Source organism: Falco peregrinus, chromosome 2 (genome assembly GCF_023634155.1).
Source record: "Falco peregrinus isolate bFalPer1 chromosome 2, bFalPer1.pri, whole genome shotgun sequence".
Taxonomy (NCBI): Eukaryota; Metazoa; Chordata; class Aves; order Falconiformes; family Falconidae; genus Falco; species Falco peregrinus.
This window is the reverse complement of record NC_073722.1, coordinates 86,683,852-86,707,561: the sequence shown is the minus strand read 5'-3', so window position 1 is coordinate 86,707,561 and position 23,710 is coordinate 86,683,852. Positions and strand designations below refer to the sequence as shown.

Sequence of the window (23,710 nt, the reverse complement as noted above, 5' to 3'; positions counted from 1 at the left end):
ATGGGCGGCCGCGCCCTCCCGCCGCCCCGGTCCCGCCCCCGTCTCCTTCTCATTGCCCTGCGGCGGTGAGGGCGGATGCTTTTCGGGTCTCTATTGGCAGAGCGGGTTAACATGCCAGGGAACCCACCAATGGCTACCACGATTTCAAATCCGTGACAGCAGAGACCGGGAAGACAATTGGCTGGGCTAGCGCGGAGTCTCGCCTGTCGGGCGACCGGAGCGGCTCGGAGCAGGCGTTTAAAGATGGCGGCAGCGGCGCAAAGAGGGGGACGGCTTTCGTGAGGTGGCCGAGCTCGCCCTCCCCCCTCCACTCGCGGAGGAGCGGCACGGACACCGGGGATGGCTCAGGTGGGTGCTGGCCCCGTGGGGCGACGGGGGGAGGGGGCCGTGCACGAGTGGGGCTGCGCGGCCCAGCCGCCGCCGCGCGGACAGTCACCCCTCCGTCCCCACAGGCCGCGGGGCCGCCTGGCCCGCCGCGCCCCCCGCCTCCGGCCCGGCGCCCCGCGGAGTCGGTCCCCGAGCAGCGCGGGCCAACGCCCCCGCGTCCCGTAGCTGGAGGGGGGCAGGGGCTCCCCTGCCCGGCGGGGGTTGCTGTGCGGCGCTCCCCCCGCTCCCGGCGGGAGCGTCCTTCCCTCAGAGCTGATGCGCTCGGTTCAGCTGCGGTGCGGGGAGGGGGGGGGTGTTTCCCGCCCGCCGCTCGGTCCCGCTGCAGCCTCCGGGGCAGGAGGAGGGAAGCGAAGGCCGTGCCAGCCTGCTCTCCGCACACCTCCTGGTCGGCGGGGTGGTGGGGAAGCTGTGGCCGGAGTCGGCCCACCGGGGGGCGGCGGGTCCCGCCGGGCACCTCCGCTTGCGCGGGGGGCGCGTGTCTCGCACCTCGCAGGGAGCGGCCGAGCGGCGGCCCTTGGCCCGGGCGCTGCTGTCGGCCTGGGGCGGTGGGGCGGCCAGGCTGGGGTGAGAGTGGTGTGGCTGCCCCGCACTCGGAGTGCTCCTTGCCTGCGCCTTCTATTAATGGCGAAGGACAGTTAGATGTTCTTAAACGGCCTCGTTCAGTCTCTGAAAGGTTTATTCTCCTAACTTTCTTCACCTTTTTTGCCTGGAAAGATAGAGTTCTCTGTTTTGCACCTCTTTTCCCTAGGCTTAAGGTTTGTCTATGAAGCACGTTTGCCTACTGAGAGCACGGCCCCCCTCGCATCCAGGCAGCGCTCCCTCGTACCGAGTTTGAGGGCGTGCTGGGGGAACCCATTCCATTTCTTTGCTCCTTCATGTTGTTAGAGATATTGAAATGAGATCTTTACGGTTACCTTCAGGAGCGCACCTCTCCTCCCTTTCGTCTAGCTAATTAAACTTAGGGGTTCCTGTTGTTAATTCTGGATAAGTTAGGTCGCTAGTTCTTTGGGGCAGCTCCTTTCAATTATCGGGATTATTTTGCTTTTTTAGAAAACGAGAGGAGAATTTGGTTCCTTATGTCTGTTGTCTTTCTTTACAAGTAAGAAGTTATTTGTGATGTGAAGGGAAAAATTATTTTTTCCAAGGCATCAATTTGCAAATTTTTGAAAAAGTTTCCAGTTTTACGCAATTAATTGAAACTATCTAAACCCTGTCAGAAAACTAGTCAAGCTATAAAAGCAGCAATTGCTTTGCCGTTTCTGAAGGTGCGTTTTCAAAATTATGTACTCTGTTCGTTCTGAAATGCAATGAAGCCTTGCGAACTAGAGAAGTTCTTGAGCCTTGTCTGTATTTGCCACTGATAATGTTATGGTCGGGCCCCAACAGTATTTTCTTAAACTGCCTGGACGACTTGGACAAAGTGGTTATTTTCTTCAGAATCTTTCTATTCTAGAGCTGACAATCGGGAGAGGAACCAGTTCCTGTATCTAGTAGTTAACTTAGAGAAAATTTTTTTTGAGTCTTCCTGTTCTGGTTTAAAGAAAATAAAATCAGCCTGCTTAATTTGGGGGTTTTCTAGTAGTTGATGATAATAAATAGAATTCACTTATTTTTAGGACTGTATATATCACAAAGATACAACAGGTATAAGTATAATAAAAAGAAGGTAGTTAATTGTGAGCAAGGAATTGTACTGACAAGGGTTAAAGATAAGTGGATCTTTTAGCATAATCATTGCCTCAATAAATTCTGCTCTGCGGAGTTGCCATTTGGAGCTGGAGGAGGAGGAGGACTTTGTATTTGGAGAGCAAATAAGGAGAGTTTGCTCTGTGCCACTCTTCCTTTTGGGTTCTGCTGAATGTGAAATAAACAGTTTCAGACAAGGAATACATTTTATTTTTAAAAGTAATTTTTGAAGAGAGAATCTGTGGTATATGTTGTTCCATGTTCCTGACTGCAGCTACAGGTATTCGTGAAGAAAATAATGTTCTTTATTGAAGTCACTTGAAAGACTGCCAACATGTGGTACGGTGAAGGGAGTTTCTCTTTGAGTTTGGGCAGTGCTGGTTACAAATTTTAAGATTCTGTAATTTTTCTTGTCTTGAAAAGATACTTTTTTTCTCTGTGTACTCTCCCCCCTTTCTGATTGCAGGAATAGGCAGTGACACTTTATTTAATGTAGTAGTAGATATTTTTTTTCTCTCTACCTTCAATAAAGATCTGTAAGACAGCCAAGCCACTACTTTTATTGGGGCCTGTGCAGTTTGCTGTGTTACATTTAGGTGTTCACCATGTATCTGTTTCTCTTGAGTTTTCTTTGTGACATGAAACTTTTTCAAATTGGTCTGCTGAAGTAAGAGCAAGCAATTAAAAGTAAGAAATTTCCATGTATTGATGACCTGCAGAACATGAGCTGTGTATTCATATTTTCAGCAGTTCATCCAGAGTTCCTTTGGTGTTTTGTACTGGCTGTTGCAGCTGTCAATGGTGTTTTGTATTTTTTAAGGAATCTTTATGGAACTGTCGAAGGAACTTGGTGAAGCCTTGGAGAATAAGATCTGTTCTTTCAGGGCCAGTTAGTTAAGGATGACAATAGGCAGGCTAACTTAGGTTGTATTTTAATATTACATAACCAACTATGCTAGGTCTGTGTTTAGGTATGTGTGGTGGTTGGGGTTCCCTTGATCCTAAGGTCTGTTTGGCTGTATTTAACTTACTGGGTCATCTAACATAATTTTGGTTTTCGTCTATTCTGTCTTTCTTTCAGAATACCTGATATCTATGGGAAAATCGTTACTGGTTTTGTTGTCGTCTTTTTTTTCTGTTGTTTTTTTTTCCCCCAACCTCTGTTATAAAGGGCATATTGTAACATCAGTTGGCAAGAAAGTAGATGGGAATTGGACCTGTGTTACTCTGCTTCTCCCTGGCTTTTTGTAGCTTATAGGAAGGTGTTGTCGCCCACTGTAACTGTAGAGCCACCAGACTGTTATCTTGCCCTAGGGATGTGGCAGGTTTCTGACAAAAGCTAGTTTAAACTGATCTTGGTCTGGTACTTTTTCTGGCCGCAGTATGCGCACTGAGTAGCAGACAGTCCCTGGCAGTGATTTGGTATGCTGTTCGTTATTTCAAAGCCAACAAGAAAGGGAAGACAACAAGAATGTCATTGTTAATAGTACTTGAATAGAATAACAAGACATCTTCTGTGATGGAGGTGTAGTATCAGCAAACTACCAAAGCCAGGCAGGTAAAGATTAATTTCTTGTGTTTTGACATTGGTGGTGTTAAAACATTCTTTAGCGTAGGAGCAGCATGTGTGTCAGGGATGTGGAAAATTGATTTAACAGTTGTGTCTTACAACTTGTCAAACATAGTCTTTCTGGTTGGACCAGGTAGTTCCTTGGTCATATGGGAAGGTAGTGTTCTTTCAAATTCTGGAATACCAATTTCAGTATTTCATTTCTGTGTAAATTATTTATGTTTGCTCTTTTCTGAAGACTCCAAGGTGGAAAAATTAGATTACTTAGGCATTTAGGTTCCAGCAGTTAGTGAACCTGGTACTGTGAGTTTTGATTCATTTGTTCAAAATTAACAATGAAGACACTAATGATTTATTGTGAAGAACTTAATTTGTCATTCACTTTTTTTCCTTTTTTAATCTGAAGATGAGGAAGGGGGAAGGTAATTAGCCAAATATATTTTTAGAGGTGTTCTGTATTAGGTGTTTCAGAAACTGTTGAAAGAAGAAGGAATTATCACTGCTCAGGTGATTGTATGATCATCTTGTTAGGATGGAATGGATTTAAAATGTATAGAACTACTTGTTTTACTGGTCAATGAGCTGGTTTTTCATTCTGGAAAGTAGTATGTTTGTATTGGAGAAGATGGGATTATTTTAGAGTGTTTATCAAAATTGAGTCTTTTTTCCTTAGCAATTCTCCAATACATGTCAAGCTTAGAGTATTGAATGCATCACAGTTTTGAGTATATTAAAAAAAAAACAAAAAAAACACACCACAAAAAAAAATCCACAAAATACGAACTTTTCTGTTGCCTGAACAAAACTTTTTTAAATTGTTAAATCACTAAAATAGTTTGCTTTGTTATGTATTTTGCTTTCTTCCAGCTTCCAGGTAGGTAGCTTCTTCTGTATGCTGCTGAATTTGAATTGATCCCATTATAACTCCCAATTCCCAGCTTCCTGCCTTGCCCCCCAGTTGGTGTTTGGATATTGTTTTTGGTTTGTTCTGGCTGGCGTAGAGATACATTAGAGAATTGTATTTGGCTTCTCCAAGTCACTCATGATAACCCAGTCATTTTGCCCTGTTGCCTTCAAATGTTACACAGCAACACTAAGTACTTGGAGCTTATCTTTCTAGAACACTTGGGTAGGCTTTCTCTGCTACCTGGAAATACTTTGAACAGAGCAGCTTCAGCCAGCCGGCTGTCTCAGGCAGAGTATTGCTGCTTTATTTCTAGCTGGTAGGAAGATTTAAGCCTGGTTTGGGGTAGCATGGAGGGACTTGGAGAAACCAAAATAGCAGGTAAGAAATTATGCATCCTTTCCCCAGGTACTTACAGTCCTGCACAGATGACAAAAGTATAATTGAAGAAGCCATTGAAGACATGGTAGAAAGAACCCACTTAATGTAGAAAAGAAGCAAACAAACCCAAAACACACACACCCCTGCACCCCCCCCCCCCACCCCCCCCCCCCGTAAAATTTCCTACAGCAATTGATTATTTTTGCCAGGTTAAATTACCAAAAACACTGGGTTCTAAATGCCTTCCAGAATTCATTTGAGCTTTAATGCTATGTATCTGGACCTGAATTCCTCAGACGTAACAAATATATAGTTGCATAATAGTATGGAGTATAAGATCAAGTGTCTCGTATCTGGTTATCTAGAGAGTCATTTTGTGTGAGCTTTTAGTAAAGATTTCCTGTTAAAACTTCCAGTGAGATTTCAAAAATATCCAGTAACTTAAACTTGCAAAAAGCCATGTGTCTTATAAGACCATAGTTGTTAAAATCTTGTTGGTTTTGCAGATGGTCTTAAACTGTAAGCTAATTATCCTTTCTGCTGTGTGGGTAAGTATGGCTTGAATATCAGGTTATTTTAAGTAATGGGAGAATCCCCCCCAAATGCACCGGGTTTAGTCTGGTCTCTACGAATACCATGCTTAAAGCCCTGCCTGCTAACCAAGCAGAGATAGTCAACAAATTATACAGGGAGCTATGTGTTAGCAAATTCTAATGCTGGTATACAGATCAAGCAGTAAATAGAGTCTAATTCCAGTCTTGTTCAAAATGGTGTCAAGATATCCTGCTTTTTCCACTGTAAAATGTCACTCTCGCTTCTACTTGAAATTTATGCCAGAAGGAGTGACATTTTTTTTTCTTTTTGCCTGGGATACTATTTCTATTTCTTTTCTGTGACAAATATCTTTTTTTTTTCTTCTTCTTCTTCTTCTTCTTGTAGGTTGAAAGAAGAGAGACCTGCTTGTCCAATGAAGATGCAGTCTTAGTCTTCAGCTATTTAAGCTGAATGCATTGTGATTTCCAATAATTGAGACAGTGATTCTGAAAGCTGTCTACATTAATGAAAAGAACAATGTAGTCAGCTTAACTGAATCATCAGTGTTGCATATTGAATAGAACATGATAAACCAATCTTGATGGACTTATGCATGTTAGGAATATAGATATAAACATCTATTAAGGCATTGTTTTTTTAAAAACAGTAATTTTAAAAATGGAGAAATATGAAAATGTACCACCCCTCCCTAAAGAACCTGCAAGAGAAATGAATGTGGAGAATCACACTTGTCCCCCACCTCTGCCGCCTAATGAACAGCCTCCACCACCTCCCCTGCAAACGTCCAGTGACGCAGAGGTAATGGACGTTGGCTCTGGTGGTGATGGACAGTCAGATACCCCTGCTGGGGACACGCACAGTATCTGCAGAACACAGCTTCTCACAAAGGGATCTGCCTGCTACAAAAGTCGTCTTATAATAGACCCTAACAATAGTGACCAAAGCCCAAGAACTGCTCGTCATGCACCTTCAGTTCGAAAGTTCACCCCAGATCTTAAGTTGCTTAAAGATGTAAAGATTAGTGTTAGCTTTACAGAGAGCTGCAAAAGCAAAGACAGGAAAGTTCTGTACACTGGAGTTGAGCAGGATTATAAGGCAGATACAGATTTTGGTATTAATAATGTCAATGGGGATTTGCATGTTTGTCCTTTTGGTGGTAGTAATGGTAAAGCTGTAGGAGTAGGGGGTGAAAATGATGACAAGAAGGATGATGAAAATGATATTGATCAGGAAAAGAGAGTGGAATATGCAGTTCTGGATGAGCTAGAAGATTTTACCGACAATTTGATGGAAATAGATGAAGAAGGAGGAGGGTTCACATCTAAAGCAATCGTTCAAAGAGATAAAGTGGATGAAGAAACCTTGAATTACTCGTATGAGGTAAGTAAATCCACAGGTTTTTGGTGGGTAAGAGGTGTCCAAGTGGCTAGAAAAAAATATGCAAAGATGTTCACTGAAACAGTCTCTTCTAGAAATGTGCAGTACTTGTCAAAAATGCAGAACTTTCAGGGGCAGAACTTCGGCCGAAGACCTTTGTAAATTATCTTGGTCAAGCTTCTGAGTTGCGTGGCAGCTTCTATAGTCCTGTTTAAAAATAACCTTTAAAAGGCTTTTTACACAATTACAGCTCATTTTGTCATGAAAATTAACAGTTCTCACTTACAAAAACTTATTTTCTTATTTTTCAGTCTTTTTACTGGCATCATTGGAAATTTCTAGTTTCTCTCTGTATGGAAGTACATAGCAAAAATGTATACTTTTTCTTTGCAAGGGGAAAGGGAGGTTAGCAGACCCAAAAGGATAGTGTCTGATGGAGTCTCTTTCAGGATGACTTTGATAATGATGTGGATGCTCTGCTGGAAGAGGGTCTTCGAGCACCCAAAACAAGGAGACTAGAAAATGAGAAATATGGTGGTGAAAGTGATCACCAGTCTGATGGAGAAACAAGTGTGCAGCCAATGATGACCAAAATTAAAACTGTACTTAAAAGTAAGATAATGTTTGTTAAATATCTGTAATTTTTTTATGTGGTGTATGTCTCTAGAACAAAGGCATATCAGCAAGTGAAGTGTGGGATAGCATTTCTCGCAACGTAGTTAATATGTGTACAGGATTTTATTGTTTGAAGGCTTCTTTCTTTAGGATACAATTTTTGGGGGAGTGCTTTCGGTCTTCAGCTGTTGTGTGTGATGAGAATGTATTTTAGTGTGTGGATTTGTGAAAAAATATCAAGCACGTTACTTCAGCAGTGGGGAGGTGAATGAGGATATTGTTTTATTTTTTTTATCTCCAATACCCTAAACCAGCGGAAGGCTGGTTTTGGTCATTGTAGACTTCTTCCTACTTAAGTTATTTAACTTCTGTTGTTGAAACTGCTCTACATTAAGTCTTTATGCATGCAATACTAAATTTAAAAAAATCATTAGGTAACTCAGTGGCTTTGCATTTACCCATTTTCATCATGTAAATGTTACAAACTACTAATAAAGAAAAGCTGAGAATGTGAACCAATCCAGAAGTATGTAACTGAAAATTGTCTGAATAGGAATTAAAATTTGAATCGGCTCTGGAGGAGAATTTTACAGCTTCACTGTATGCTGAAATAAGAAACCAAACAGTTTTTTCCCTCCAAAATTTTATACTAACGCAGGACTGCTGGGAAGCTCCCAGCTGAGATGAGTCCGGTCTCTGATTTCTGATGTAAAGAGGAGTGAAACCGTTCCCCGATTTCTGGAGTAGAAAGGACTGAGGCCACATATTAACTTGAGTGTGAGCATAAGATTTTACAGCAATACTCTTTCTTTTGCTGTGATTCTTCATATTGGCTTATTGCACTCTAATTTCAGTCTTGTTTTTTGGAAGAAGTAGTCTTCTTGTTAGCTAAGATTTCATTATAGAGGCTTGTAGATCTGGTCCTGGTTTGTATTGTGCTTATGCTGAAAAATATTATAGGAAAGCCTTAGCTTACAGCCTGAGTCATTGCTGCTCTTTGGGTCTATGGGTCTAGTGGTGTCCCAGTACAAATTATCCCTGAGTGTCAGGTGCAAAAATTTTTAATGGAAAACTCAGTTGTTTCAAAAGCAAGTACAACTTTTCCATTAGATATAGTGGTGCTGTGATGACAAAAATACATTAGAAAAAGTAAAGAGAAGAGAAAGTTCAGTGGTGAAATGAACAAATCGGTCTTTATAAAAAGTTAGTGCTACTGTTGCTTTTCAGTTGAAACTGTAACGGAATCTGTAATTTTGCAGGATTTAATGTGGGTTAGAAGCATATGCCTTTTTATTAAAGCAAAATGAAATCTTTCTACAAAACTTCAGTCTTGTTTCAGTGTAAGTTTATAATTTGAGACAGAAAAAGCAAAAAAAATAAAAACCTTGATTCTTGTTCTGTTCTTCTAAGCAGTCTATCCAAGTTTAAAGCCATTCTTTGCTTTAAAGGTCGTGGCCGCCCTCCTACAGAACCTTTGCCAGATGGATGGATTATGACATTCCATAACTCGGGCATTCCTGTATATCTGCACAGAGAATCTAGAGTTGTTACCTGGTCTAGACCTTATTTCTTGGGAACAGGAAGCATAAGGGTGAGAACTGTCAATTACTTAAATTCTTACTGAGATCAAAAAATTAGATTCTTGCCTGCAAATAGCTGAATAGTTTTCTACTCTAGCAGGCTTCTTTCGAGTGTTAGAGTTAAGGTACTTGAAAAGTAAACTCCTGTTTCTGAAACTATGATACGATTTTTCTTACAGTGTTTTTTTCTCTTTGGTTTTGCAATGAATTTTGGGCAGGTAAAGCAAATGAGATGGTCATGCCTTTGTTGTTCTAGCATATGGCTGCAAAATGTTGTTTTTATTACACCATTAAATTTATTTAGATCATTTATTTGTAGCTATAAACTAGGCCTGAGCCTGCAGCTTGTGGTCCAAATTTACAGAAGTAATAAGCATGTGATGTTCGTGAACCCAAGGAATCTGCAGAAATTGAATTTAATGTCATGAGCTTACACCCCAAGAGAGCTCAATGGATTTTATGAAAGCAGGTAGTGTTTGCATGTAATGGAACAAAATATAGTTTGGATCTATAACAGCAAATGCACTCCAAGGTTGGTATCAGTGTTACACGGTGTCAAGACACCTTAGGAATGGACGTACTCGGATCTGGAGTCAGAACAAGATTGCTGATGGAAGAGAAGCTTGAGCCTAGACTAAATAAAAGTAACTTCCATCTTGGTACCTTTTTTTTTGTTTGGAGTTTGTTTTTGGTGACCTTGAGGTACTGAAACCTTCTGTATTATTTTACATTTGCAGAAACATGATCCTCCCCTTAGTAGCATTCCCTGCTTGCATTACAAAAAAATGAAGGAAAATGAGGAAAGGGAACAAAACAATGACATTACCCCAAATGGGGAGGTATCACCTGTAAAGCACCTAGATAAATCTTCAGAACTGGATTGCCAAACAGAAGAACCAGATTCTACTGCAGCTGATTCTGGGCCTTTAGATGACAAAGACCCCTCAGGGGGAGATGCAGCACAAGGAGCCTTAGGACAAGTTAAGGCCAAAGTTGAAGTATGTAAAGATGAATCTGTAGGTATGTATGGGAAGTGGAGTCTTTTCTTGGCTGGAGTTGGGGTGATGGCATCTGGGATAGATATGCTTTGTTGCAGACTTGGCACCTGAGTGTATACCTTGCCTGAGATTAAGTGGTCAGTTGTCTTTCTGCTTGTTGTTCTCATATGCAAAGATCTGGAGAAATAGATCCAGTATTAGAAATCAATTTTAATTTTAATAGGAAGAGAAAAATATACAGTGGAGATTTTGCTGAAAACTTGAGAGTCCAGTGCAGCATGCAAAAATGAAAATTTTGGAAGTTTAGTCCTGTAGACTTTTAGTTTAAGAATCAATTAAGTCAATGTGTACATATGAATTGTTGTCAAGTGTGTTTGTGTGGCTTCTTTAAATAGGCTTTTCTATGCGGTCTCTATATTGGCTGAATTATATCTATTTCAGTATGATCTCTTAAGATGGATGATGGATGCAGTTACACTAAATTTGCTTATTTGCACAAGTCTAGCAGAATATGTCATGCAAATGTAATTGCACTCATGCAGAGGGGTGTGATGCTTCGTTATTTATGCAAGTCTGAAGGCTTGTACACAAAAAATTGCATAAAGAAGTTACATCAAAATCGCTGCCAAACTTACAGAGGAACTTGGAGGGAAAGCTCATCTGCCACTTAGCACAGCTATGTACCTGCGGGTACCGTCCATGTGAATTGCTGCTGCTCAGAACACTGACAGGGATTGTAGGCTGCCATTTACCTTTGTAGTGTTCAAACATAAAACTTGTCATCACATGTCCTCTTCAGTCCAAAAGCCATGCCAAAGGATTAAAAAAAACCCAAACACAATACTTCGCAGCAAAACTAAAACCAGTGAGCGCTTATTTTCTACATGAAGTTCACCTGTCTATCTCTTTCTTTAAATAGGATCTGTTCTGTATTACTGAAAAAAAATTACTGAGTGATCAAGTGTGTGACTTGCATTTGGAATTCCTTGTGGAAGGAAACCATACCAACAGCTTGCTTTTCTTTGTTTACATCTTGGGATGCTATTGTTGACCTTTGCTGATATGATCTGCAGAAGTATCCTGTAAAGGAGAAGCAGCTGTACTCCAAGGGGGCAGCCTTTTAGTACTCTGTGTGTGAAAATGAACGTGTTAAATTCTCTTTAGAGGCCAGCAGACACTCGTGGAGTGCATAGAGCATCATTATCTAGTGTGTCATGGTATGCTGTTTAATAAGTAGGGAGCAATAGTTGGTTTTGGCTTTAGGAAACTGAGGCTAATAGCGTAACTGTTTTTACTCACTGTATACCTTACTTCAGGTAATGAGAAGGTGAATAGGTGATGAAGTAGAGCAATTACTAGTGTTTTGTTACAAATTGTGTTGGGTGTTATGCTGGTTAGGGCTTAGTAAACTGTTCAAGTGACAAATGTGTTTTTTTTGTTTTGTTTTCCAGTTTGTACGTGTTTTGCATTTGACCCAGTAACAGGAAAACTTGTCATTAGTTTTGTTAGTGTAAAAGAGTGTCTTAACCTTGAGCGTGCTACTTTTGCTCCTATTTTAAAAAAGTAATTATAACATTTAAAACGGTGGGAATGGCAAGCTTGATGTTTCCTCAGTGGTAAAGCAGAGAGAGTAACTTGCTTGTGTTTCTTAGATCTGGAAGATTTTAGACGCTATCTAGAAAAGCGTTTCGACTTCGAACAAGTTACTGTAAAAAAATTCAGAACCTGGGCTGAGAGACGGCAATTCAATCGTGAAATGAAGCGGAAGCAGGCAGAATCTGAGCGGCCTATTCTGCCTGCCAATCAGAAACTCATTACCTTGTCTGTCCAAGATGCACCTACAAAGAAAGGTTAGTTTGTGTACCTGTAGTTCAAATACTCTATATCAAAGACTAATTACAGTTCTGAACTTGACTGAAAAAAAAAATAATCCTGTAATAAGTTCACTTTCTTCTTGTTCTAGAACTTAATGTTCTTGGATCCATCATATTACATAGCAAAGGAAAAATGCTGTAAAAATATACTACTTATTAAAAGAATAATTCCTAAATTATTTTTATTTCAGGTTGCAGTCATGGCAACTGATTACTACCTTCAGCTACCAGTTACTCTTGGTTGTTACTAAAACCACTCATGCCTAGTGGTTCAGTGCTACTGCCTTCTCTGCTCTAATTGGTCCCAAATTAGGGACTGGTTACAAATGCCAGATTGATCCAGATTAAAACCTACAATTAAAAATACAAATTTAAAGCAGTTTGGGAGATACTGTTAAGAAAACTGTGCGTGCAGTTGTGTCCTGTGGTGCCAGGAGTGGATATCATGTCTGATGAGAAGCTGGGGGAACTGGATCTTGGCTGTATTGGCTGTGTAGCCATAATAGTATGTTTAACTGTGGTCTGGTATTTAAAATGTCCGTAGACCTGTGATTTGGGTTTTCTTGTTGTTTTGTACATTGTCGTGTTTCTGGGTTTCTTCTCTTTAGCAGAATTAAAGCTTGTAAGTTGCGTATTGACCATTCCCTGTGACAGGGAAATGCAGTGGAATTTTTAGTTAATACACTTTACCTTAAATTCTGGGGTTAGAGCCACATTGAAACTATTTAAATTAAGAACTTGCTTGCACTTCATCTGTCTAAATCTTTCTCTCCCATACTGCCATAGTAGCTGCTGAGGCAGGGTTTGTGCTCTTGACTGACAATACTGTTGCAGGAAAACCCTCAAACTTTCAAATAAAAAGGATTTCATGGGGAAAAAAAACCCCAGAGTGAATCTGGTTTGCAGGTTGAGGTCTATATGCCTGTTGTTAGAAGGGTGGTAAACATGTTTAGGAGCAAATTGGAGGATTTATAATTGATGTTAGTTGTCAAAAAGGCTGCGTGTAGAGGTTCAGAGGCCATGGGACTGCAAACATTGAACACAGAATATTTGACTTAGCTCATAATAATTAGTGCACTTCTAGCTGTTGGTAGATTTCTTAGACTTATTTCTCAATACTTCTTCAGAGAAAATGGACTTTGAGGTCATAAGTATCCATGTCTGATTCAACAGCATTGCATTTGATTTGAGCGGGCACTTACCCCTTGGAGCTTGGCATTTAATTATTTGTAGCAGAAATTTTAAAGACTGAAACTGCTTAGCTGTTTTTTCCTCCCTCTGTCTTTTTTTGTAGAATTCGTCATTAATCCCAATGGGAAATCTGAAGTTTGCATACTGCATGAATATATGCAACGAGTCCTAAAGGTTCGCCCTGTTTACAATTTTTTTGAATGTGGTAAGTCTGTTAAGTTTTTTTAATCGACCACATGCTGTTTTGAGGGGCTTATCTCTTGCTTGGTTATCTGGGGGAAAAAATATTTGAACTATGGACTTTTTTCCTAGGGAATGTCTTGGAAGTCTGTTGTGAGTCAAATTCTTGCTAGGAAGCATGTTCTGTATCTTAAACATGGCTTTGGAGGATAACAGCAGGCATATTTAAAATAACAGTACAAGTTATGTGCCTAAGTGAAAATGGATTTGGGTAGCTCATTTGCACCTGAAAGGTTGCATCAGTGACATGGGCAATTACAGTGTTACTGACTGTGCACAATTAATATTTGCTTATACAAATGATCTCTTAAAACGTCAAAGTTCTTCATCTGGAAGAACATAGGACATGGTGGCAAGTTTCTGTTGATGGAAAACTGTTAGGTTTTCATACACTAGAGTAAGCAATTCTTCAGTCTTTCTGAAGAGTAAACAATTTCCATCCGTCTTGAAGCTGAAATGAAGAAGAAAACAAACCTTGATAGGGGTGGTATTTCATGTTCATGAGTATTTTACATTAGAATTCTGAAAAGCATTCTTTTTCTTTCCTCCTCCATTTCCAGAGAACCCAAGTGAACCTTTTGGAGCCTCGGTGATTATTGATGGAGTAACTTACGGGGCAGGAACTGCCAGCAGCAAAAAACTTGCCAAGAATAAAGCTGGTAACGTTTTTTCTTTCTTGATACGATCTGCTGAATTGTTTGTTTGTTTTCATTTCTGCTTTGAAGATGACGTATTTTTCATAGTAAGTAGGAATAATTTTAATAGTCAAAGAAGGTACGCTTGTGTCTTTTTAGTAAAAGTGATAAATACTGTTGCAGAGACTTTTCTGACCACCCTAGGTTGCAACAGTGTACTGGGAGAGAAAAACATGAAGAAACTTATATGTAAACTATTGATGTATACTGAGGAGGTCTAAGTGTCTATAATGATCAAACTAGTAAGAAGGGGTTGGAGGCTTTGTATTTATGCTGTCACCTGCTCTGTAAACACCTGGTGGTGGATTTTAGCAAAACGTAAATCTTTGTCCTTCTTTAAAAGCAAAACCAAAAAAATTCCCTCAAGCTTTTGGTTCTCTCTGGTAATGAAACAATTGCGCTAAACTATGTGATTGATTTCCAAGTACTTGTCTTCATTAATTAGTTCTAATTGTGTAAGTCTGTAATAACTAAGATCTAGATGAGAATGTGGCTGACACCTTAGACCTCCTTAATGTCTTTAGCACAAAGATCAAGAAAAATAACTTCTCAAAATTGTAAAGATATGTCGTGTACCTGTGGCACTTGGGAAATACATCACTGTGGCTAACTTGCCAAAAGCCAGCCCAGAATTGTGCATGGAAAAAAAGGGTCTTGCTATAAAAATCTAGGCAAATCGTGGGTGCACTTCTTGTACAGTACTGGGGTTCTGAGTGCCCTAGTGATACAGGCTAGGGTTTGACTGGAGCGACTAAGGGATGATAACAACCCTAAGTTTAGGTCCTAAGGGCTCTACATCACTTTTAAAATGAGACCTGATTTTTTTTTTTAATTTTTTTTTCCTTTCATAGGCATTTGCAAAAAACAGGTTCTTCTTAGTTTAATTAGTTGTGAGACTTTCATTACAGAATTGAAAAAGTAGAAAAATATTTTTCTTTAAAGTGCAGGTGAATATACTTCTTACAAAACCAAGATGCCAATCTTATCTGTAAAGTTGTTCTCTGTTCTGAGTGGAGATTTCTAGGGGAGATGTGAGGCATGCTTAAGAGAGTGCTTCATTATGCTGTTGTTCTTTACAAGTGTTGCTTAAAATAAATTTAATCAGGATATTTAATCATTTTCTGCAGCTCGAGCTACACTGGAAATCCTTATTCCTGACTTTGTTAAACAGACCTCTGAGGAGAAGCCCAAAGACAGTGAAGAACTTGAGGTACAGAGCTTTTGCTTGTTGACTGGAGTCTGCTCATTATTGGAGTCTGTTTTAAAAACATTCACCTTCAGTGTCAGAAATATTAATAAAAACTCAAAGCATTGTTTTCTCAGTGGGATAGAAATGTGAAATTTTTCATTTAAAGCAAGATCTATGACAATCAATCAAAATACTTATTTTTCCATGGGAACCGTCAGAAAATGTACCGTGATACAGAGAACTAGTCCTTTGTTGAAGTAACAGGTCACTTATGGAAGACCTGAAATGTTCCACGACAGCGCTCTGCCTGTGCTGTCCTGACTTCCAGGTTCATCTGGCTGATGCCCTGAAAGGTTCAGAACTAGATGCTGTCAGGTTTTGTGTGATTGTCTTAGAAGACCAAGTAAGAACAAAAAGTGTCCAGGCTTCTGAGGCGTTTTTACTTACCTGTGAAAGCTATTTAGTGCCAGATCAGACAGCTAAAATTCCAGGCTTTAAGCAGTGGCATTTGAGAAAATCAAAGGAGAAGTTTCTTTAAGTGGAGAGTGTGCACTGTATTTTCAGGTACAGGAAATATTTAATAGCTTGTTCAGCAGTGATGCATTCGCTTTCAATTCAGCATGTAACAGACCATCAGTAAGGAGTAAAGGAAAAGCCTGGAAGGAATGTTTTAATTTTGAAAAGTGTAATACACAGAATGAGCTGTTTGTACATTTGCTTTAACGTAAAACTGTGTTGTAAGCCCTACGCTGTTGAAATGATCAAGAAAACAGACAAGGTTTTTTTCATTGTTTTATAATAAAGTACAAAACATTCCAATAGTTGTTACATTTTCTTTTATTAAACCATAGCATTTTGGTAAGTAGAATATCATAATTAGTTAAAACAAAGTGAGAAAGAGTGATGAAGGATTCTTAAGATTGTCATTTTTATGTCCATCTTGTATAATGTAAAATTGGAGTTAAAGGAATTATTTAGATTTCTGTATGCAAATACATGATTAGGTGTGGCAGTTTTATTGATGTTGTAAATGCCTCCATTATGGATTTAAATTTAAAGTATTAAGCACAGAGTTTCTTTGCTGTTGCAAAGGAGAAATGAGGGTTAAGAACGCTACTAAGGTCTTATTTGTGCGAAAACACAGTAACCCTTTTCAATTCCTTTGTAGTATTTTAACCATATCAGTATTGAGGACTCACGGGTATATGAACTCACCAGTAAAGCTGGACTCTTGTCTCCGTATCAGATTCTCCATGAGTGCCTTAAAAGGTGAGGCTGTGGAATAAGAAGCAAATTCTGCTGTGTACGGGTGTTGGGCCTGGGCGCGCTGTGTGCTTGGTTGCTGGTGCCCACGGTGTCTGGCAGCAGCTTGGAGGTTCGTGGGCTGGCCCAGCTCACTGGGGCTGAACGGGTTAATGCTGGATCTTCCTGCAAGTCATATTTGCTGTTCGTGCCTCTTGTCTTCTGAGATGAGGTTTTAGCTGTGGGACATACAGATCTATTTGTTCTTTGTTTATACAGGCTTGCCTTTCCAATCAAGTCAAGTTACTGATCTGAAAATGAACTCTTTATTAATTAATGTCTTAAAATTTATTATTAATGTATCTGCTTTCATTGCAGTGTCTGTCAAAGACAACTGCAACCACTTCAGTTGAGTGTAATTTTACTTAGTATATGATACCAATTATTTTTTTTTTGTGCTTAAGAAACCATGGAATGGGTGATACATCGATAAAGTTTGAAGTGATTCCTGGTAAAAATCAGAAGAGCGAATATGTAATGACTTGTGGCAAGCACACAGTGCGAGGCTGGTGTAAGTACAGTACTTGGTGTGCCCTCTGATAACATCTTCCTTTTTTCCTGTTCTTGTTTGTTGTCCATTTTGTAGGTGCTTGTTCAGCTATCTAGCTTGTTACGTGCTGATTCTACTCTTCTCTGCTATCTCAGTTTTGAATAATGCAAGTAAACATCTTATTACCTAATGTGCCAGTATTGACACATTTTCATGATTATTTTACAGGCAAAAATAAAAGAGTGGGGAAACAATTAGCTTCTCAGAAAATCCTACAGCTACTGCATCCACATGTGAAAAATTGGGGCTCTCTTTTGCGTATGTATGGTAGAGAGAGTAGCAAGATGGTTAAACAGGTGAACATGATTTTGTTTGATTGTAACCTACCTTGCAATTGTATTTTGGCTTTTGTATTTTTCTGGGTTTTTAACTAGTTACAGCAAACTTTTAATGGTGTCTGTTTCGGCATAGTAGCGTTCTTCCCTGTCACGGTAGAGGCAGTATGCATTGGTGACCGGTTCTCAGTTCTTCTGAATCGATTCTCATACCTTGCTATTGCCAGAACGTAAGATGAGTGCTTTCATTGACAATAATAATTGTGTTAATCTTGCATCTTCCAGGTCGAAATTATATAACCTAATTAATATTTAACTGACTCATGGAAATAAATGTTATTACTTAAGGAAGTACAGCTATCACATACTAAGCTTCTGCTCCACATATTTTAGTATTCTTTTTTCATCAGAAAAGCTTATCTGTTGTTGCTTTATGGTTCTGTTGAATAGGAAACCTCTGATAAAAGTGTGATAGAACTTCAGCAGTATGCCAAAAAGAACAAGCCAAATCTGCACATCCTGAACAAGTTACAGGAAGAAATGAAAAAACTGGCACAAGAAAGAGTGAGTATCTGGTCTTTGTGTTTACAGACATGCCATGGGTCAGGCTTACCGGCGATCAGAATTTTGACTTGTTTTATGTCATGTCTAGCATCAAGAGAGCTGTTAAAAACTTCATGTTTTGGGGAGGGCTACTTTTAGAGTGATTTTCATTCTCTCTTGAACCAGCTTATAAATTGATTTTACCTTTTACCTACTTCACTAAATTTATTTTCAACATTAGAACAAGTTAACCTTTCACAACAACAGTTGATGCAAGTTTGGCTAAAATTTTTCAAGATTCTAAATCGATGTTTTATTATTATATTCTCTTCATGACTGTGTGGTGGTGTTTGTATCATAACGTTTTAGGAGGAGACGCGAAAGAAACCCAAGATGACAATAGTGGAATCGGCTCAACCTGGTAGTGAACCTCTCTGTACCGTTGACGTGTAATGAGAAAATTTACAAGCGGGGAGCAATAACACAAATGGAGGAACTAGATTTTTCAACCATTATTTAAAAATTGTTTGCTGCAGAATGCAAGATAACTTCTAAAATCCAAGCTGCTTCAGTTATGCATTGTTCTTTTTGCATCATCAGGGCAATATTACTTTTTCCTATTTTCTTTTTTTTTTCTTTTTTTTTTTTTAGTACCTCTGAGATACGTACGTTTAAAGGATTGATCATAAAGATCTCTACTTGGGCAAATGCATAGAGGGCAGGCATGTTCACACAGGATAAAATCAATCAAGCACTTTTTCCTGGAAAGCCATCCATATTGTTTGAAATGGATGTGTTTTAAGGATGAAATTCAGAATATCTATGTACAGGTTGAAGCTGGTATTATATATATACACACATTCATATATATGTATATATAAAATAAATATATGTACATATTCTTGTATGAACATGCCTAAAACTATTTTTGTGAAAAGTTTTGTTGCATTTCAGCACATAATAATATGCACTGATAAGACACTTTGGTGACAAATACATGAAAGTGATGAGCAATGCTCCTAATGCCATAGGATTAGGCCAGTAATGCTGTTTGTTTTGTTTCTTTGTCTCCTGCCAGGCTTAGTTACTCAAGATCACAGTATGCAGATTTTTTTATTACTTGAAAAGAACAAGTATACTTGGTAGTGTTAAGAGCAACAGGCTGGATATCCAGAATTACTGGGTTTTCTTTTAATTGAAAAGAGCCTGTGTTAGTTTACAGATCAGCTGAAAGGGGGAAATAGGACCCTATTTATTTGATTAAAATAAGAACTGTAATTTGAAAGGCTGTTTTCAAAGCTTGGAGCCAAAACACAGCTGAGGATGGTTGACAGTCTGAAAATATTTTGCCAATGATGTGTTTAAACACCTTCCACTCCCTTCTCCCAGCAATAACACAATTTCTCATTTGTTTGGTGTCAGAATACATCTAGCTTGATCAGCTATGTCTTAAAATTAATTTGCACCATAAAAGCAAAGGAATTTTTTAAAAAAACAAACACAACCCTAAGAAATCTGAAAGAACTGCAGCGATTTAGGTTTTTTAAGAAGTTTTTGTTTGTACTTTTTTAATTACATTTTTAGTTTTTAAAGAAAAAGTGTAACTTCTGCAAAGAAAGTTAGAATGTAGATTTGGAATATGACATAGAGTAATGAGTAGAATGAGACCATAACAGGTTCAACTGATAAATAAGGAAATCACAAATATGCAACTATTATAAAATACAATCTTAGAAAACAGGCAGTACTCACCGCGTCATCTGAGGCTTTATGAAATTAAGCACAGAAGGAATTAGTTTGGCTGTAGTGAAAGCGCTGCTCTGCGGGTTTCCTTCCGTGTAGGAGGCTCTTCCCTGGGTGGTAAGTCTGCTCTTGGAATCGTGCCTGAGGGTTCTTTGTTCTAAAGGAAGAGAGCAAAAACTGAGGTGGTGGCAGGGTTCAGTGATGTCCCCAAGCATTGTACTGCTCTGTCTGACACTCGACGACTCCTCCTGTGGGAGTGAAAGGGGTCAGCTCTTGGTGATTGCTGCAGCTCCTGGTACTTCAGGACAGTCATCGGGGGGCTCAAGGAGGGCGTTGTTTATGGGTTATTGGTTTGGGGTTTTTGCCCCGCTGTTACACACAAGAGTGCTGCAGTATAATGAATTTAGTGCCTACTGGATTGTAACAATATTGGCATCAGTATTGCAAGACCTTCTTTTAATATCACCCATTATTTTGGAAATACATGGACTTTAATTTCTATCTCAAACGAATGTTTTCTAATATGTTGCATATAATGTTTGAGGTAAAACAGGAGGAGTCTTGGAGTCTTGCCTGTTACTGTGTTTGAGTGATATGCTCAGAGGTCTCTGCAAATATGAATTCACCCCGTTTTTTATTCTTGTATTTAGCTTTTCAGTTCCATGAGTTGTAATCCTGTTGTAACAGGATACGGGTAGTTCAAAGACTATACATAACTATTATTTAAAGAAGTGGCCTATCTAAAAAAAAAACAAACAAAAAAACAAAAAAAAACCAACAAACAAAAAAAAACAACAAAAAAACCACTGCCTCTGCTTTTTTTTGTATAGCTTTAATAAATCTCCATCTTTTGAAGGGTATATAATATTGGTGCAGTAGTGACAAGCAGTGATTACTGTTTGTCTCTCTTTTGGTTTTTTTTTTTGAGTTTTTTTTTTACTTTTTGTTTTGTTTTCATAAAGACAGGGCTTATATCTTCTATGCCTAAATGTATTGCGCTTTTAGGTAGGTTTTACTTCAGCTTATGTGTTTTCAGCAGAAAAATCTATACTTGGATGGCACTGTAAAAGACAAATCACCCTCGTAGATATTTTTTATTTCTCTGAAATCAGAATGTCAATGTTTTTGCAGGTCACCTGCAGAATATCCGCAGATGCCTCGCTTACAAATTTGTTTTCATTATTTTTAAGAGGATTGCTGTATTACCTCAGTCTGCCACCATCAGAATCACAAGGTGACCATTGCCCTTAATTAAAACACCCAGAGATTTCATTGTGAACCAAAGCCTAGAACGTTTATTATGCATTCTAAACAAAAACAAACAAAAAAAGATGGTATTAGACCTTGCTGCAGCCTTTAACTGGAGAGATGTCCAGAAAATAGCGCAATAACTGCTGGAACAAACAACTTAACTGCTGTTTATGTCATTGTGAAGTATTCTTGTGTTTTAATGTTTACTATTGTTTGGAGTGTAACAGTCTTGCATTTGCACATAAGCACGAGCTGCTGTGATAGAGGATAGATCATTGCATTAACTTCAGCTTCTGCATGAACACTTACAGTGTGATTCAAGATGTATCCTAAACTTGTCTTGTAACTCTTGTGTTTTCTAGGTAATCGGCTGTAAAGGTTTAGATCTTGATTGTATGAATGCATAAAACAACTGCTGCTTTTGTCACTGATACTTGTTATTTATCCCTTCTATATTCAGAGGAGGATGGGTATTTTTATAGGGATGGAGGGTATTTTTAAGAACTGTTCCATCCTTTGGGAATTAGCCAGTTTTTGCTTTGCATATTATGTGCTTCTCGACAAAAGTGTGGTATATTGACTTTCAGGATTAAATTTGTGTGCATTCAAATCTTTATGGTACTGATGGAAAACTTACTGTGACTTCCAGTGACTAGTCAGATGCTACCTATTTAAACACCAGTCATCCAGCTTTTTCTTACATATTTATTAAACAAAACTGATGAAGTAGTTGGGTACTCAGAAGTTTGGAAAGACTATTATGCATAAACTTAACCGCTGTATGTAAACTTCCACTTTCCTGTGATGCTGTTAGGCTTTATACAGACATATTTGTAACATCCAGGTCTTGAAAAGCATCACGATTATCTTAATTCTCTAGACTGTGCTTTGGTTCTGGAGTAAAATTCAGGAAGCGACAGTCTCCTGCCTTTCCGTGGAAAGCAATGTGAAGTGCAAGAAGCCATGCTGTTGTTAACCAAATAAAATTATCAGTTACAGTATTCTGACGTTTATCTGAGACAGTGAAATAACCACAACTAAATTAATTCTTATTGCCCAAGTAGGTAACAGTGGTTGCTGTAGGAACTGCGTTGGGTGCAGCTGCTTGATGCCAGTGCTAAATTGGTACAACTCTAAAGCCTCATTTTCACTGAGCCTCTGCTTGCTTTTTTTCTGCACAATCATATAATCCTATGTGTTTGGTCTTTGAGTACTACATGTGTATTTTTCAGACAATTAGTTTTGAGCAATAAAGTTTGATATTATAAAATGCTCCAGTGTCATCGGTATTGTGATAGCTTAAGCATATTCAGAAAAGGGAACTTTTATTCCTCAGGTCCTGTAGGTATTTTAAAATAGAAATTACATCAGTGCAGGCTTATTGGTTGTGGAAGTACTTACCTCATCGCTCCTTTTTGGTAAGGAATTGAGTGTTTTCATCCTTAGACATTGCTTAGAATGAAAGGAAATTTTGAACCTTTTCTGGAATTGCAATTTTTATTTTTTAATTGAACGATGATGTCACACTTGGAAATGACACAATGCAAGCTTGCTGGGTTTCATACCTGTTGTCACGTGCCCACCCAACTAAAAAGGAGGGGGTATCGGCAAGCCCGTGTGCTATGACAGCAGATTTTTTGTTCAGTCCCTATTAAACGTACATTAGAAGTGTGTTCAGTAGCTTGAGATTTAAAATTGTGATCGCTGCTAACAGTCAGTATTACTGTCTCTAGCGTGGCTCGCAGTGCGTTACAATGACGTGAGGAGCTGAGCAGCTGTGCAGAAGCACGAATCCTGGCGGGAGAGCAGCTCTGTGCCAGGGTGGGAGGTGGGATTCGGCCAGGTTTGTCTGTGCATACGCTGGAAGTGTAGCTTAAGGTGCTGGGCCCCATCACCAGGTCGTGTTCACTGGCGTGGCTGGGGCTCTGCTGTACATGCTGACCTGACTGCATTAAGGTTTTGCATTGAGTACAGCTGCCTTTCTCTCTTCCTGCACAGGGCTCACAGTAAGACAGATGCCCGAGCCAAGGTCCTTTTGCCTAGGGCAGTTGTTTGGTAGAAAGAAACAGTGTCCGCAGTACCTCAGCTATAACCTCAGGCACTGAGTAAGCTGAGGGAACGCTCCCCTCGCTTTCCCATTCTTCATTAAGGGCTGAATTACGCATCACTCCACCATAAATGGTTTTTCCACAAGGCTGATGTTACCCCTCTTAAAGCTACTATAGGATCAAAAAGCCTCTGTGGGGCTTCCTAGAGGACAGCCTTCCCAGAGATCATTGTGACATCAGAGGTATTTGACTGAAGGCATCCAAGACTTTACTATAGTCAGAGGAAAATGAGCCTTTATCAAAAATGAAAAATTTCCTGCCAAGGAGGATGGCCTGGACCGGTGTCTACAGGTAACTTCAGGCAGTAAGTTCTCACGGGTGAGGGTGTGCCTAGAGCAAAGTTATCACTGCTTTACTTGTACGTTGTAGAGAGTGATCTAAGCAAGCCATTATTGTATTGTCAGTGACGCTACAGTCTCAGCATAAATCAGTTTTAGACTGTGGTTTTATTAGAATATAGATTTGTTGCTTCCTAGCAAAGATCTAGCACGTGAATGCTTTATGGAAGGTTGAAGATTGCTAAACCTTTACCAGCTTATTTGAAAGACAGGGTGCTATTCTGACAGGTGGGCAGAGCTGGGGAAAGTCAGCGCTGACGGTGATGGGTCCCTGTAACACGCTGACATGCTCAGGGAGCTAGACCGCGCTGGCAGGGCCCTCACTGCTCTGCTCTGGGTGGTGGTGAACAGCGGCTGT

General features: G+C 39.5%; 1 protein-coding gene across 1 annotated transcript; it reads left to right on the top strand.

Moving 5' to 3' along the window:
• Positions 1-69: 69 nt before the first annotated feature.
• Positions 70-22,178, top strand: DGCR8 (DGCR8 microprocessor complex subunit). Its single transcript, XM_055797683.1, has 14 exons — positions 70-348; positions 5,868-6,863; positions 7,310-7,472; positions 8,924-9,066; positions 9,793-10,075; positions 11,706-11,903; positions 13,222-13,323; positions 13,919-14,017; positions 15,181-15,263; positions 16,411-16,511; positions 16,949-17,055; positions 17,263-17,390; positions 17,820-17,933; positions 18,282-22,178. The coding sequence occupies exons 2-14, from the start codon at positions 6,141-6,143 to the stop codon at positions 18,363-18,365; spliced, it is 2,328 nt and encodes a 775-aa protein (XP_055653658.1). The 5' UTR covers positions 70-348; positions 5,868-6,140; the 3' UTR covers positions 18,366-22,178.
• Positions 22,179-23,710: the final 1,532 nt, after the last annotated feature.